This window comes from Morus notabilis, unplaced genomic scaffold, assembly GCF_000414095.1.
Source record: "Morus notabilis unplaced genomic scaffold, ASM41409v2 Scaffold258, whole genome shotgun sequence".
Lineage (NCBI taxonomy): Eukaryota > Viridiplantae > Streptophyta > Magnoliopsida > Rosales > Moraceae > Morus > Morus notabilis.
Window position 1 is genome coordinate 37,834 of NW_010358925.1, and position 18,103 is coordinate 55,936.

Consider the following 18,103-nt stretch of genomic DNA (forward strand, 5'->3'; position numbering starts at 1 on the left):
GTAGCCCTAAATGGTGTTAGAGGCTTGAGTTTTAGTCTCTCCCTTGGAATGTATAATTTAATTTTTGATAAAATTGTGAGGCTCGTTTGGGGATTTCTTTAATATTTCACGGTTGGTTTTAATTATTAAATATTTAACTCCTAATCGAGCCTCCACATCACAGACCCCTGCCCCAAAGTGTGACAGAGTGGTATCAAAGCCCTAGGTTAAGAAACCACAGGATTGTAGATACATGTGTGACATCAGGAATCCACTAAACAGTCTAGTTTCTTTTCAGTTAAAGAAGATGTTGTCGCATCGTAGATATATTAACCAACCGGCACCACAGAACTAAGAGTTCATGGATGCCATGTATGCTACTTTCCAAGGCATGGCCACTCGAGCTCAGAATGAGCGACTAGTCGAGGATAGGAAGCATAGTTACTTTCGTGAGTTTAGACGCGCACCTATCCCCGCATTCAATAGTGAAGGAGGACCCCAAGAAGCGGAGTATTGGTTTGATTCCATCGTGAAGCACCTGAACACCATAGGAATACCAGAAGAGTATTGGGAGGAATTCACGGTGTATAAGATGGAAGGTCGAGCAAGTACTTGGTGGAAGCAAGTGAGAAGAAGGCTTGATGTTGCGGGAATGACTTGGGAACAGTTTGAGGTTCTCTTCAATGAACAATACTTCCCTCAAAGCTATATGGATGAAAAGGTAATGGATTTTATGTCCTTGCTTCAAGGTGATATGTCGGTGAGGGAGTATGAGACAAAATTCAATGACCTGTCCCGCTTTGCGCCATCTCTGGTGGAGTCTGAGAATTTGAAATGCCTGAAATTTGAGAAAGGTCTTAAGAATTCTGTAAGGAGACCATTGGTGGCTTTAAGAATTCAAAATTTCCGAGACCTGGTGGCTGTTGCTACAAGCGTGGAACATGATAACTTAGCCTATCAGCAGAGTAAGAAAGCAGCTGGTCGAGTTTCTGCTTCTGGTGGACCTTCTGCTTCAAGCGGGCCACAGCGGAGTGGTAGAAGAAATCGCAATCAGGGACAGATTGGTGGATAGATGATCAGTGGTGGTAGTAGTTCCTCTGGGAGTGACAGGAGTGGTCCCTATAGACCCAAGTGCCATCATTGTGGGCAGATGGGTCACATCAGGAGGAACTATCCTGATCGGAACCAGCCGCCGACTCAGCAATCTCAGAGTGAGGCTTCTTACGGTCAAGCAAGACCACCACAGTTTGTGCCGCCTTATCAGCCACAACTGCCGGTGCCAAACCCTCATGTTCCAACCTACCGTTCGCCTCAATATCCATAATTTCGACTTCAAGCGTCGAGGCCAGTGCAAATACCTCTACCACAACAATATAGGCCAGGGATAAAGGGAAGGGGAAAGCACAGGGTCAAGCTTATACCCTGACAGGAGGCAGTTCTGGAGGACATGCCAGCAACACGGTGGTTGAGGGTATGATTCTAATCTCTCACTCTCTAGCACATGTATTGTTTGATACTGGTGCTACCCATTCTTTCATATCAAACTCTTTTGTTCAAACTTTAAAACTGAAATCTGAGAGCTTGGAAACCCCGATGATGTTGAACTCCCCACTAGGATGTGTGGAGGTATTTAACGTGTGTAGACCGTGTGAAATCATGATTGGAGGTGAGCGATTAAGAGCTGACCTGATAATCCTTCTGATGAGTCTATTTGACGTGGTACTCAGAATGGATTGGTTAGCAAGATACGGTGCGATTATTGATTGATACCGTAGGAGAGTGGCTTTGACGACTAAGTCTGGAGCGGTAATTACCTATCAAGCATACATGAATCCAGTCCTGGAAGAACGACTATTGAAATACAGCGTTAGAGGATGTAGGAATCTAGCTTATTTTTCTTTCCTTCTTGCTCTAGAAGGTGAACTCGAGGTAATTGGAGTTAATGCGGGAATTTCTATGGTGGATGAATTCGCATATGTGTTTCCTAAAGAGCTACCCGGGTTACCGCCAGATCGGGAGATTGAATTCGATATTGACTTGAGTCCGAAAACGGCTCTTATCTCTATTCCTCCTTACTGAATGGCACCTGCAGAAATAAGAGAATTAAGGAAACAACTCGGAGAGCTAGTGGAAAAGGGGTACATAAGGAACAGTACTTCCCCTTAAGGTGCACTGGTGTTGTTTGTGAAGAAGCACGATGGATCACTCTGATTATGCATTGACTATCGTCAATTGAATAGGGTAACTGTGAAGAATAAATACCCATTGCCGAGGATCGATGAGTTATTCGATCAGTTGGGTGGATCACAGTATTACTCTAAGATTGACTTGAGGTATGGGTACCATCAACTTAAAATAAAGGAGGAAGACATGCCGAAAACTACTTTTAGAACTCGGTATGGACTTAGATTAGTTCGTGATTGTTTTCATCGATGACATCTTAGTTTATTCGAAGACTTGGGAAGAACATGAACAACATTTGAGAATTGTTCTTCAGACTCTTTGTGAACACCAGCTGTATGTGAAAAAGGAGAAGTGTGACTTCTGGTTGACGGAAGTGAAGTTTCTTGGGCATGTGATATCAGGATAAGGAATTTATGTGGACCCTTCCAAGATCGAGACTATGCTACAGTGGGAAAGGTCAAAAAATGTGGCAGAGATTCGAAGTTTCCTCAGACTAGCATGCGACTCTAGGAGCAGCGCGGAGTAGCTGAGTTGCTACCACCCGGATTTAGTGAGGATTGTGATCATCCTGCCTGTGTACGAATGTAAGAATTGTAACTTCTGTAAACCCTGAATATTTGGATTTCTAAACTGTGGTTGGTGTCTGTAATGTTATTTACACGTGTCATGTATGTACAATACTGAAGATCCTGTGGATAGATCCTATGGGTATTGCCCTGAACATAGAGGCTTGAGTTTTAGTCTCTCCCTTGGAATGTATAATTTAATTTCTGGTAAAATAGTGGGGCTCGTTTGGGGATTTCTTTAATATTTCACAGTTGGTTTTAATTATTAAATGTTTAACTCCTAATCGAGCCTCCACGTCACAGACCCCTGCCCCGGGGCGTGACATTTCTTTCAATTGTTTGGAATGATGACCTTGTTAGTTTTTTCTCTACACAAGTTTCACACTTATGTTTGGAATCAATATGAAACACAGGTATGTGATCCAGGTTAGTTAATCTAGGCATAATATCATCATTAACATGTCCTAGTCTACTATATCACAATTTGAAGGACTCGAGCAAGTAAGCAGAAGAAGTACTGGCTTTATTCATTTTGATGGTTTTTGCTTAACAGCCATTACATTCATTTTTCACATGTCACCTTTCACATATCCTTTCTCCACATACATTCCCTGTTTAGATAAAATAATTTTCTCAAACTCGAAAACCATTTTGAAGCAATGTAGGCTCAACAGCGTCCTAGAAATGAGGCTTTTACGAATATTAGGCACATACAACACACATTGTGCAGCTTCACCTCTTTTTCCGATGTCATCTTCAAATACATTGTTTCTTGATTCTTGATCTCATAAGTTGTGAATTGCCCATATAGAGCTTCTCCCCAGTTTCTAAACGTACAAGGTTAGAGAATGTAGCTTTGTCAAAACAGACGTGGCATGTGGCCCCAGTGTCAAGCCCCCACCCCTTCGGATTGAAATCCACCAAGTTGACCTCCGAGACCACAGTCAAAAGACTAATGTCAAAGACCTCCTTTGCGATGGTGTCCATTGTGTTTGCCTTTTTAGTCTTGTTCTTTTTGGAAGCTTACAATTCACCGACTTATGTCCCACTTTATTGAAGTCAAAACACTTTCCCTGAAATTTTTGTATTTAGAAACTCTTCCTTTTTAGTTTGTAACATCTGATTAAATTAATTAAAATTAATTCATTTAAGTCGGCTGTTAGTATTAATTAATTAAAAATATGTGATTAATTTGCACTTATGATTATTTCAATAAGAATTTTTCACATTTAAAATAATTATTTTTAAATTGATGTTTGTCGATAACTAATTTTTCAGAACAAAAAATTATTATGCTATTTTATATTCTTATTTAAATTAGGCTTTAAATTCTAATTATTACGGTCTCGTTCATTTCACTGATTCGAATTTTTAATTTTAAGTTTCTATAGTAAAAAGCTCTCAAAAAATGTCACATCTAATTTTTTTTACTACAGTGAAAAATTCTCAAAAAATATCACATTTTAATTTGAATTGAAAACTCAAATCCGCAAAGTGAACGAAAATTTGCATAAAACCACTTTATTTCTTTTTTTCTTTTATTTCCCCTTCCTTTAATCTCCTTCTTATTTTCCCTTTCCTTTTTCACCTTATCTCTCTCTCCCACTCCCTCTTTCACGTTCTCTCTCTCCCCCACTCTTTCTCTCTCGGTTCTCTCTCTCTTCCTCCATGGGAGGTACTGTCCGAGGTTCCAAACAGAGGTCTTTTACTCTATTTTTATGGGTAAATCAAACTTGAAGTTGATTTTAAGATTTGAGATGGATTTCATGAGATTTCAAGTAGGTTGAGGTAGGGTTCTATGCTTCAATCTCTTTAAATTAGTTGCATGCCTTCAACTCTGAGTTCCAAAATCTTAGTTAGTGTTTTCTTCTTGTTAGCTCTTGGATTGGAAGGATTTCATGTGGAATTCAAGAAAGCTAGAGGTAGGGATTCTCTTCCTTCTCTTTAAATCAGAAAATTCCTTTTTCTGGATGATTTTTCTTTAAATTAAGGTTGAATATGTTTTGATATTTTGACAACACCCTCAAGAAAACTTGGAGTTTGTAAAAGAAAAATTATTAGAGTTGGAGTTTGTAAAACTTGGATTTTCTCTCAAAGGTTTCTTCTTGCATGGTAGTAATTCAAATTTCCAAGCATGTTGTTCCTTTGATATGTGAATTGAATTGCCTATGTTGATTTTTTTTATTTTTAAGATTTTATATTAAATAAAAAGGAGTTTAGGTCATGAAAGCTTGGTGTTTAATTTTGAGAGCTTGAGGAAATTGTCCCTTGTAGAGGTTGTTGAAATGTTAGACTATGTTTGTGGCTAAAACTATACTTACTCATATTGATGGTGTTCGGCTCTACTTGTCTTATTGCTAAAGTGTTGTGATGATGGAAGTCATAGGTTTATAACATGTATGGGTTTTGAAGAAAATAGAGTTTTGGGTTTCGTTGTTGTTGTTAATCGTATGCTTTGATAACTCTCTTGTATCTATAGTGGAAATTAAGAATCTCAATGAAATGTACCTACGTGATGATAATACTTTGAAGTTAGGTTTTGGATTGAATATATGGAGGGTTGGAGGAAAGAATTATGCACTTTAGGTGTTCGATTAATGGTGTTGGTGAGAATCCTAGCAGCAGCCCTTGGAGAAGCATAAATATGTATTTTCTAAATGAGTCTTTGATGTTATATTTATTAAAACCTTATAATAGATATCCTAAGCTTCATATAGCCGCAAACGGATAACCGTAGCTTAAGATACAAAATTTTGAAGTTGGACATTGTTGCTGAAATTCTGCAGAAAAATCAGCAATTTATGATCCGGTGTAATGTGTTTTGGAGACCTTAATGGATCCAAAATCAAGCTTATGATAGCTCTTTGGAAAGCCCTAGATGTTTTCTTCGATTATGAACTAATTTTGTAATTTTAGAGTCTATGTAGAATATTTTATGAATTTTCTCGTAAAGGCTGCATTTTTTAAGAATCGGTAAAACAAGAACCGACACCCCTACTTTTTCATATATGGTTGCTGCATATAAACTGTCCTTATCAACACTTAGAAGATGTTATTAGTGTTGTGTGGGAGTTAGAATCGCCCCATTTGGAGTTTTGTAGTCAACTTGGACGCATTGAAATTTTCATGTAGAAACTTTTTAAAAGCTTTGAAGTCAAAAAAACAAGATTTTGATTTCTTGAGAACTGTTTTTGAGAGGCTTATAGATAATCGGACTAAGGCATGTGAAGTGACGAAATCAGAAAAAATTTTCAGGGGGCTTGAATTAAACTACAAAATTTTAAATTAAATTAATTTGTAACAAAAAACTATTATAAGTAAAAATTAAGTGTAAATGAAAATTTTTTAAATGTTCTGGACAATATAGAATTAAAAATCTTTAAAGGGGCAGAATAATATAAATTTTGTATAAAAGTTAAAGATATAAATAAATTTTTAAAAAAATTTAACATAAAACTTAAAAATGGAAAATTTTAGGGGGATACAAACTTAAAGATATAAATAATTTTTTTTTAAAATTTAACATAAAGGGGGCTAAACAAGAAAAATAGGCAAAATAAAATTTTTTTTGAATCACACTAACCCATACGGGCTACTCCACAGCGTGAGTGGTGAGGTTTTGCACTAAACTACGTCTCGGTACCTTAAAATGAGTATGTGAGGTTTTGCACTAAACTACGTCTCGGTACCTTAAAATGAGTATTTAAACTACCGGCGTATGATTAATTCTTTTCTTATTTGCCTGTTGATTTAAACATCTAAGTGTCTAATAGAATTACAAAATACCTAGTATTTTGTAGACTATTTAGATATTGGATTCCATAACTTTTAAAACGGATTTAAAAATAATGTAGTATTTGGAAAGAGTTTTCAAATACTTGATTAACTGCTTGACTCTGCATTTAACTACATCAGTTGTGATTGGTTATTTTTCACATATTACCATTTTTTGCATTGAGTTATGCATTTTATAATTTATTGTGTTTTGAGTCTCCATAATTATTTTACTTTCCTTGTTTTATTGTCGCTATCCTTGTTTTCCCCTTTACTAGGCATTTGGTTCACTCCTGCTTTAAATGTTTTTTTCCCTCCAGAGTTAGCAACTTGATTTACAGCACAATATGTTTACGGCAGCAGATTGAAAGCTCGAAATTCGAGATGGTTTGTTTTACCATGATTTCATGGTTTTAATTCTAAGTTGTACTTTATTTAGTGCGTGTAAACAGTGTTAGTCAGCACAGTCTCAGTCTCAGAGTTATATCATTTTAATAAGTTGTATGTATTTTTAAATTGTTTTGTAATTATTTTAAAAAAAAGACTCTGAAGCAATATATTTTACTACTTATTTTGATATATTTATTTTTATTAGTTTTTGTTAATTATTCTAGATTAATTAAATTTAAATTTGCAATTAAATTTCAATTATCACGCCCCTCCTTTTTGGGTCGTGACACCACGTAGATCTTAAAAGATGAAATTACTGGATTACTAATTTCCGCTATTTTGTCAGCTTTGCACCGTTTAAACTTAGATTACCAAAGACAAGAACAGAATGGATAAACTTTGTAATTTAAAGGCAATGCAGTGTCATTTTTTTCCTCAAAGAACCTTGAGGCAACTTTGTCGTCTTGTTCCATCCAAAACCCACAAAATTCCGACACAAATCAACCGGTTGAGAGGACTTAGAACCCTAAACTCTCTCTCCCCTTCTCTCTTTCCTCTGCTCTTGAGCCATCTGCTCGAAGTCTCCATGGCAGATTGGCGAGGTACAGATTGATCTTAAATTCTCGTTTATATGTAAATATGATTCAGCATATATTTGTCATTTCTTTGATTCACTGATCTATCTCGTGATCATGAAGAAGAGTTTCGTTTTTCAATTTTTTCTGCGAAACTGAATATGGGTTTATTTAATTATACGTGTAGTATAAATTGGATACCCAGATGATAAAATTTTCACTTCGAAAACCATTTTCATCTTCTGGGTTTTTCCTTGTTTATTGTTCCTGAATTATATGATCTCGTCTGGTTGTTAAATTGGGTTGGTTATGTTTGCTCATTTTGACAGCGATCCTGTTCTTCTCAGATAGCCATATACGTCTCCTTTCGTGTAGTTTATATGCTTTTATTTATTGACATTATTGTTCTAACCAAAATCTTGCTAAGTGGTCTGATCCTTCTCTGCAGATTATTGGGCCCAAAATTAGCTGATTGTCAATATCTTATTGCAGTCTTTTGATGCTGGAAAAAGGTGAGAAATTCCTTCTGGGTTCTGGGGAACTCTTATTGTGTCTGTAGGAGAATTCCCGGCATTGTGCCGGGAATGAGATGACTTAACATGTGTATTTTGCTTCGGAACTTGTGAACGTCAAACATAGTACTTGTATAAGTTACAATAGATTTGTGAATTTTAAAGGGAATATAATTAGTCATGCATTTAAATAACATACTTGCGATTTTTGAACGGTGAAGTTGTAAAAATTTGATTGATGTGTGAAGTATGGGTGCCGACCCATCTTTAGTTTCGTAGTCTTGAATTATGGGTTTATGTTCTTTTCTTATTCTGTTTGGTTATATTGAAATTGTGCGTTGTATGTAACTGCAAAAGGGGTCTTGATTTTGGGTGGTTCTAAGCTCTGGTCTGTGTTTGTTATAGTGTTTTAACACTGATGGCGGACTTGGTTGGGCCGAGGTTGTACAGTTGTTGCAATTGCAGAAACCATGTTGCCCTTCACGATGATGTCATTTCTAAAGCTTTTCAGGTAAATACGATAACTTCCTTTACATCCTGTAAAGCTTATAGTGCTTTACAGTCTGAATGTTTTGATAATGAGGAACTCTTTATTGGGCTAGAAGTTCCAAATACTGGATATCAATATGTTCTTTGAAAAATGAAGAAACCTTGAACTTCTGTTGTGAGGTTCTCTTTTTCTGGAACATGTTAGATGAAGAACCAATTAAATCGTCTATCTAGAGCATTAAGCACAGTAGTTGTTATTATGTTTAGTTTGGATGTTAGGCACTATTTATGACCTTTCCAATATCTTGTGTTGCGGTTGAAACTGAGCTAGAGTTGGGAGTGTTAGTTGATCTTTCCTTTATCTTGTGTTGCGATTGAAACCGAGCTAGAGTTGGGAGTGTTAATTGATCATGTCTTTGTGGGATGATCTTGTTTTGGCTGCGACTAATGCTGAAAGCATTAAGAGCTGCTTGATTCAATGATCTGCAGGGAAGGAACGGTCGAGCATTTCTCTTCTCTCACGCAATGAACATCACGGTGGGGCCAAAAGAGGACAGGCAGCTCATGACTGGTCTCCACACAGTTGCTGATGTCTACTGCTGCGACTGCTGTGTAGTGCTCGGTTGGAAGTATGAAAGAGCCTACGAAGAAACTCAGAAGTACAAGGAAGGGAAGTTCATACTCGAGAAATCCAAAATTGTCAAGGAAAACTGGTAGCACTAGTAACGAGGGAGGTTTCTGGTTCATCCTTCGAGTTATCGGTGCAAGTGTAAAGGTTGCTTCTACGTGTTCATACTGTCCGCGGAAAATCCACGTCAATTGGAAATATTGAAAAGCTATTGTTCCTCATGTGCATTGTTCTTACGTATATTGTGTGCATGTTGTATTTGGGATGATTTGTTTTGTCAATAAAATGTGAATAACTCTCAGTTCAGCTTCTTGTATTCATAATTCATTGTCCGTATTGTTTGACCCAACGTACTTAGACTAGCTCTTTCAATAGCTTCAAAGGTTTTGGCCAACTTGAACCGCCATATCCATGGAATTTTGGGTAAGAAAATCATGCCCATGGGGCAATCGATAAAATTCGAATTTCTTTTCATGTTTTCAAGTTTCAAGCGCCGCTTATAGCAGCGTTTATCTATTTGTTTACATATTTCCTTTTTTTAAAGCACTTCCCGTATTACTCGAGGTTATTCATTACCCAAAAAAGCTCTAAACTGGACGAGCGATTTTTAGACCTCGTTTAATTGGCTGATTTAATTTTTTAATTTGAATTGAGATGTAATATTATGAGAGTTTTCAACTGTAACATAAAAAGTTATATGTGACTTCAATTTTTTAATTTGAGTTAGGATGTGATTTTATGAGAGTTTTTAACTGTAGTATAAAAAGTTATATGTGACTTTTTGTGAGAGCTTTTAACTGTAACAAAATTAGAATTAAAAACTCAAATTAGTGAAATGAATGAGGCTTTAACAACACTAGTGAGGTAGGGGCGGCAATTCGTATTAATTGGTTGTATTTATGTCAACCTATTAAGGTAAATAGAGACAAACACCCCTTAGAGTGTTTGGTCTGGATTTGTATCCCTTACTATTAATTAATATCATTTTTAGTTAAATAATTATATTAGTGAAAAGAGTATTAATCAAGAATGATGGGTAAAAATTCAGACTCATACACTTTAAGAGTGAGTTCAGCAATTTTCTCACATGTTTATTAATTGTGTCAAAAAACATCAGTCCAAGCACGACATGTTTATTGAACATGCTAAAAATGTCAATTCAAACACAACTCATTTATTGATCATGTTAATTGTTTTAACCCTAATAACCCGTCTAAATTAAGGATTAATACAAAAATTTTCCCTAAATTATACTACTTGTAAAACTTTACATCCTTGATCTTTAAAACATAACATATGTTCCTCCTAAATAGTGAAACGTTAATAAAATTGCCCCTCCATTAAGAAATCTATCGATTTTTACACATGTTGCATTAATAATAGTTGTTGTTAGACAATATTGAGCATAATTACTAGCATAAATTTTATTTTTGCCTCCTAAACCTTAAATCTTTTTGTCACTTTACCTCTGAATTTTAAAAATTGGTTTGGACATCCCTTGAACTTTAGTCACTTTACCTCTTATGTTTATTTGACTAACAAATTTGATGATGTGTCAATTATTAGAGGGGTAATTTAATGAAAAATTTATATAAATACTCTTAAAGTATGTATCATATTTCAAAAAGGCCTCTAATCTATCAAAACACGTCAAAATGTCCATAATTTGTGAAAAATATAATAAAATAATAATTTTACTGCTGTGTGGCATTTCATTAGAAATTAATTAGACATTAAATTCTGATTTAATCAATAAAAGTGATTAAATAAGAATCAAAACCGAACAATCGTTTATGATTTTTCTTTCTTTTTTTTTTTTTTTTTTTTTTTTTGTGGGGGGGGGGGGGGGGTTTTGCTATGTGGTGGAGGGGATGGAGTTCGTTGTGTAAATTACTTGGGATAGAATGTTGAAGCTTGAGAAATAATCTGTCATATATTCAATAATAGAATCCAGACTTTTCCTATTTCGTTTTTTTTTTTTTTTTTTTTGTGGTTTAAAATTCTCTTTTGCTCCCCCCGCTTAAATTTTGAGTTGGTATTATGGTTTTTTTTTTTTTTTGTTCTATTGTTGAGCAGAAAGAATTTTAAACTGCTGTATGAAAAGTACTGTTTCTGTAAGATTGGTTTTGTGGTTGTTCATATTCTGTTGGAGTTTGGAAATTAATGGTAAGTTCCTTTCTCTTAAGGCATTAATTATATTTGTGTTTGCCTAGCTCTTGAGAAAGTCGGCCTGTGTTTGTTTACCGGGGAAAAGGAACAGCTTCTCACATATAAATGAAGTAAACGCAGGATTTTTGGTCATCTAAGACATATGCTCGTCATTCCTTTTCCTGTAAAAATATCACTCAGATGAAAATCTATTCATAGTGTAAGTCTCTAATTTTGGCTTCTCTTTCTTTTTTAATTCATGGGGATGGGGTTTGGTTATGTATTCGATATGTTAAGAAAATTACTTTTTTCCCCTTTTTTAATCTTCATTTATGAGTTCGGATGTGAATTTTGATTAAGATCGTTGCAGAAACAGCAAGTGTTATCCTCCATTTTTCTCCTTCAGAAGCGTGAATAGTGGAAATAGATTGTAATAGCTATGAGCGAATAAATTATTTTACTTTATATTATTTAACTGAACTGGTTCAGATTTGTAATTCACCAATCACATTGTTATTACCAGAAAAGTTCAATGCGAAAATGATTATCTTATGTGTTTTATTTTAAAAAAGAATGGGTTGATCGAATACTTTGAAGTAAGAAACGTGGATAGTCATTGAGTATGTTTTTGAGTTTCAAGTGCAATTTTTAGTTTTGGTGTCAGAAAGAAAGAGGAAAAAAAATATAAAAAATTTTTCATTTGCTTGAATTTGTAGTTTCCATATTCTATATCCTATATAGCATATAACATAATATATATAGATTCGGGTTTTTCAGAGGGAGAGAGAGTAGGTATAGGAATCATATTTGTCTCATTTATTTCATTAGTTTAGCTTAACTCAATTTAAATAGTGAGTACAGTTTGAACTCCTATTTAGTAAGTACATTTATGTTTGAGTTTAGTTAAACAGTCTAATTTAAAGTTTAACTATTCTTAAATTCAATCGTTTAAACTATTTTTAAACAGTAAAAAGGAGTTCACTCTCTTTGCTTTTAACACATATTAAATATAAATTTGAATTTTATTTCCTATTCAAATTAAAATTTTAACTAGACTTTTAAATGCTAATTCGAACTACAGACCACACAGTTCGAATTTTTCTATTTAAATAAAAAAAAATTAAATCAACAAGATTCAAACTAACAAATTAAACAAGGATTTTAATTTAATTTTCAGACTGCGTGCTTATTAAAAAGAACTTAAACTGTTCGGCTTGAATTAAACTAAGTTAAACAATTGAAACAAATGGTGTTAATAATTATACAATTTCTTCCTATATGTGTATATAATTTTGAAATATGGAGAACTTTAGCTAAATTAGCCTTTATTTAGAGATCTTTTTTTCATTTTAAAATTATTTGGAGCTCTTCACACAAAAACTAAAATTTAAATAGTAAAATGTAAATAAAGTATAATTTTTAAAATATTATAAGAATATCATGATACTAATTATTATGTCATTTTTGTAGTATTTTTCAATTTTTATTAAATTTCAACTCAAGGTATTTAATTTTTGTAGTGTAATTATCTCTTAAGTAGATGGTTGATCCTTTCTAAAATTAATCAATAGTACGAATTTAAAGATTTGAAAAACAAAATAATCCTCATTAGTGATAGGTTATGTCAATCAGAAATAGATTACGAAAAAACTAAAAACAAAAAAAAAAACTCCTAACCAATGTCATTTTGTTTTCACTCTCTTCTCTCTCATTCTTTTCTCATTGCACACTCGCCGATTCATCGTCGATCTCGACAACAGCGCTAGTAGTCGCTTGCCGACGCCACCCCAGCTCCAACATTGGCCCTGTCTCCTTCGCAGAGATTTGCTCACGATTTTTGTTGGCCCAAGCTCTAGCACGAGATATAAAGAAGAAAGAAACAAATTAGGAAGGAAAAGAAAAAGGTCTAGAGAGCGAAAGAGAAAGAAACAGATCAGGGGAAGGGGAGAGACCTCAAAGAAAACGGTAAGAGAAAAAAAAAAAAAAAAAAGAAGAAGAAGAATATGCTCGCAAAAATAAAATAAAAGAGCATGTTATTTATCTGAAATGAAAAAATTATGGCCAAATATATTGTGTTGGGTGGAATATCGGCCACCCAACCCAATTTTCCTACCATCTATTTGATTTTCTTAATATTATGCATTATTTTTATAATGTCTCTTAAAATATATATCACGTTTCAAATTATCTCTTAATTTTCTTAATAATATGATTCAAAACATCACTTGATATATAAAAAATCATTCAAAATGTCTCATCTATCTGCTTCCGTCTATCATTTTAACATTTTAACAGCGTAGCTAACCTAGCACGTAATTTAAAATATTAAAACATAATTAAACTTAAAAAAATGAATTGACAATTAAAAACAATTATTAAAAATACATAATCTAAAGAGCTAAAAAAAAAAAAAAGCTTCTAAGTATTCCCCAATCAGCAGCCTTCCAAACACCAAAATTGACAAACGCTTTCTACTGTTCTAGAACTTTCTCTCTCTCTCCCATCCTATGGTTCCTCTGTTCTTTGTTTTTCCGTATCTCTCCCATCCTATGGTTCCTCTGTTCTTTGTTTTTCCGTACTCATGTACTGATTGTGGTTTTCGACGACTTTTTTCCCCGTTTTCTTATCTGAAAAGTTCTGGCTTCAGTCCGCGAGGGTGAATTTTTGAGTGCGAGTGGGGATTGGGATGGCACTGGCTGAACAGATGGGTGAGTGGGGATGGTCGTCGTCTAGGAAGCGGCTTGCGGGATGGACAAAGCAAGGCTGCCGACGAACGGTGGTGGCACTGTGGCTGGCAAGATGACCGGCGGCCAGGTGTTTGTTTTATGAGAGTTGTTTTGTGTGGTTAAGGATTTAAATGAAAGGTTAAGATCAAAAGAAATTTAAGGGACGTTTGGAAGGGGATTCGTGCCATGATTCGAATTATGGTTCGTGATTCGTTATAGTATTCTCTCTCATAAAAAATACACGTAAAATGAGAATAGTTCTTATCATAATTCTGAATCCATGAACCAAATGTCTCCTAAATCTATTGCTGAGATTGTTTTGTGTATTTAATATATTTTTATACACTTAATTAAAATTTAATGTTTTAGGGGATGTTCGGTTGGAGAATTCAAACCATGATTTGAATCATGGTTCATAGTTCGCTATAATATTTTCTCTCACAAAAAATACACGTAAATTAAGAATAGTTCTAATTACATGATTCTAATTCACGAATCAAACGTCTCCTTAGTTAATTTTTAAGGGTTTTTTTTGAAGATTTGTCCTTAAAAGAAGAAGAAACTAGTGCTGGAACTTCGGGTCGGCGGGCCGCCCGAAGCCCGAATTTTTGAATTTTGCCCGAATTTTTCCCGCCTGCCCGACTTGCCCGACCCGCCCGAATACCCGAAAACGGCTAGGTTTTTGAATTTTTACCCGAATTCGGCCCGAAAACCCGAGTTGCCCGAACTGCCCGATTTGCCCGAAAACGGCTAGGTTTTTGAATTTTTACCCGAATTCGGCCCGAAAACCCGAGTTGCCCGAACTGCCCGATTTGCCCGAAAACGGCTAGGTTTTTGAATTTTTACCCGAATTCGGCCCGAAAACCCGAGTTGCCCGAACTGCCCGATTTGCCCGAAAACGGCTAGGTTTTTGAATTTTTACCCGAATTCGGCCCGAAAACCCGAGTTGCCCGAACTGCCCGATTTGCCCGAAAACGGCTAGGTTTTTGAATTTTTACCCGAATTCGGCCCGAAAACCCGAGTTGCCCGAACTGCCCGATTTGCCCGAAAACGGCTAGGTTTTTGAATTTTTACCCGAATTCGGCCCGAAAACCCGAGTTGCCCGAACTGCCCGATTTGCCCGAAAACGGCTAGGTTTTTGAATTTTTACCCGAATTCGGCCCGAAAACCCGAGTTGCCCGAACTGCCCGATTTGCCCGAAAACGGCTAGGTTTTTGAATTTTTACCCGAATTCGGCCCGAAAACCCGAGTTGCCCGAACTGCCCGATTTGCCCGAAAACGGCTAGGTTTTTGAATTTTTACCCGAATTCGGCCCGAAAACCCGAGTTGCCCGAACTGCCCGATTTGCCCGAAAACGGCTAGGTTTTTGAATTTTTACCCGAATTCGGCCCGAAAACCCGAGTTGCCCGAACTGCCCGATTTGCCCGAAAACGGCTAGGTTTTTGAATTTTTACCCGAATTCGGCCCGAAAACCCGAGTTGCCCGAACTGCCCGATTTGCCCGAAAACGGCTAGGTTTTTGAATTTTTACCCGAATTCGGCCCGAAAACCCGAGTTGCCCGAACTGCCCGATTTGCCCGAAAACGGCTAGGTTTTTGAATTTTTACCCGAATTCGGCCCGAAAACCCGAGTTGCCCGAACTGCCCGATTTGCCCGAAAACGGCTAGGTTTTTGAATTTTTACCCGAATTCGGCCCGAAAACCCGAGTTGCCCGAACTGCCCGATTTGCCCGAAAACGGCTAGGTTTTTGAATTTTTACCCGAATTCGGCCCGAAAACCCGAGTTGCCCGAACTGCCCGATTTGCCCGAAAACGGCTAGGTTTTTGAATTTTTACCCGAATTCGGCCCGAAAACCCGAGTTGCCCGAACTGCCCGATTTGCCCGAAAACGGCTAGGTTTTTGAATTTTTACCCGAATTCGGCCCGAAAACCCGAGTTGCCCGAACTGCCCGATTTGCCCGAAAACGGCTAGGTTTTTGAATTTTTACCCGAATTCGGCCCGAAAACCCGAGTTGCCCGAACTGCCCGATTTGCCCGAAAACGGCTAGGTTTTTGAATTTTTACCCGAATTCGGCCCGAAAACCCGAGTTGCCCGAACTGCCCGATTTGCCCGAAAACGGCTAGGTTTTTGAATTTTTACCCGAATTCGGCCCGAAAACCCGAGTTGCCCGAACTGCCCGATTTGCCCGAAAACGGCTAGGTTTTTGAATTTTTACCCGAATTCGGCCCGAAAACCCGAGTTGCCCGAACTGCCCGATTTGCCCGAAAACGGCTAGGTTTTTGAATTTTTACCCGAATTCGGCCCGAAAACCCGAGTTGCCCGAACTGCCCGATTTGCCCGAAAACGGCTAGGTTTTTGAATTTTTACCCGAATTCGGCCCGAAAACCCGAGTTGCCCGAACTGCCCGATTTGCCCGAAAACGGCTAGGTTTTTGAATTTTTACCCGAATTCGGCCCGAAAACCCGAGTTGCCCGAACTGCCCGATTTGCCCGAAAACGGCTAGGTTTTTGAATTTTTACCCGAATTCGGCCCGAAAACCCGAGTTGCCCGAACTGCCCGATTTGCCCGAAAACGGCTAGGTTTTTGAATTTTTACCCGAATTCGGCCCGAAAACCCGAGTTGCCCGAACTGCCCGATTTGCCCGAAAACGGCTAGGTTTTTGAATTTTTACCCGAATTCGGCCCGAAAACCCGAGTTGCCCGAACTGCCCGATTTGCCCGAAAACGGCTAGGTTTTTGAATTTTTACCCGAATTCGGCCCGAAAACCCGAGTTGCCCGAACTGCCCGATTTGCCCGAAAACGGCTAGGTTTTTGAATTTTTACCCGAATTCGGCCCGAAAACCCGAGTTGCCCGAACTGCCCGATTTGCCCGAAAACGGCTAGGTTTTTGAATTTTTACCCGAATTCGGCCCGAAAACCCGAGTTGCCCGAACTGCCCGATTTGCCCGAAAACGGCTAGGTTTTTGAATTTTTACCCGAATTCGGCCCGAAAACCCGAGTTGCCCGAACTGCCCGATTTGCCCGAAAACGGCTAGGTTTTTGAATTTTTACCCGAATTCGGCCCGAAAACCCGAGTTGCCCGAACTGCCCGATTTGCCCGAAAACGGCTAGGTTTTTGAATTTTTACCCGAATTCGGCCCGAAAACCCGAGTTGCCCGAACTGCCCGATTTGCCCGAAAACGGCTAGGTTTTTGAATTTTTACCCGAATTCGGCCCGAAAACCCGAGTTGCCCGAACTGCCCGATTTGCCCGAAAACGGCTAGGTTTTTGAATTTTTACCCGAATTCGGCCCGAAAACCCGAGTTGCCCGAACTGCCCGATTTGCCCGAAAACGGCTAGGTTTTTGAATTTTTACCCGAATTCGGCCCGAAAACCCGAGTTGCCCGAACTGCCCGATTTGCCCGAAAACGGCTAGGTTTTTGAATTTTTACCCGAATTCGGCCCGAAAACCCGAGTTGCCCGAACTGCCCGATTTGCCCGAAAACGGCTAGGTTTTTGAATTTTTACCCGAATTCGGCCCGAAAACCCGAGTTGCCCGAACTGCCCGATTTGCCCGAAAACGGCTAGGTTTTTGAATTTTTACCCGAATTCGGCCCGAAAACCCGAGTTGCCCGAACTGCCCGATTTGCCCGAAAACGGCTAGGTTTTTGAATTTTTACCCGAATTCGGCCCGAAAACCCGAGTTGCCCGAACTGCCCGATTTGCCCGAAAACGGCTAGGTTTTTGAATTTTTACCCGAATTCGGCCCGAAAACCCGAGTTGCCCGAACTGCCCGATTTGCCCGAAAACGGCTAGGTTTTTGAATTTTTACCCGAATTCGGCCCGAAAACCCGAGTTGCCCGAACTGCCCGATTTGCCCGAAAACGGCTAGGTTTTTGAATTTTTACCCGAATTCGGCCCGAAAACCCGAGTTGCCCGAACTGCCCGATTTGCCCGAAAACGGCTAGTTTTTTGAAATTCGGGTTCGGGCTCGGGCAAATCCTCGGGCTTTTCGGGCGGTCGCGGGCGGCCCGTCCAAAGTTCCAGCACTAGAAGAAACTGCGGCTTCTTTTTTTTTTTTTTTTCTTTTTTTCTAAAGCCAACTTGGAGAGTGGGAAAAACTCAAATATGCCCTTTAGAACTGCACACGTGAG

At 37.8% G+C, this 18,103-nt stretch overlaps 2 protein-coding genes across 2 annotated transcripts; both read left to right on the plus strand.

The window, feature by feature from the left end:
• The first annotated feature begins 340 nt into the window (after positions 1-340).
• Positions 341-1,051, plus strand: LOC112090707. The gene has a single exon (XM_024162673.1). It carries the CDS (start codon positions 341-343, stop codon positions 1,049-1,051), a length of 711 nt encoding a protein of 236 aa, XP_024018441.1.
• A 3,291-nt stretch (positions 1,052-4,342) lies between these two features.
• On the plus strand, positions 4,343-9,495 carry LOC21392807 (protein yippee-like At4g27745). Its single transcript, XM_010093563.2, has 5 exons — positions 4,343-4,517; positions 4,607-4,651; positions 7,917-7,980; positions 8,386-8,491; positions 8,959-9,495. Exons 4-5 carry the CDS (start codon positions 8,399-8,401, stop codon positions 9,184-9,186), a joined length of 321 nt encoding a protein of 106 aa, XP_010091865.1. The 5' UTR covers positions 4,343-4,517; positions 4,607-4,651; positions 7,917-7,980; positions 8,386-8,398; the 3' UTR covers positions 9,187-9,495.
• The last annotated feature ends 8,608 nt before the right edge of the window (positions 9,496-18,103 follow it).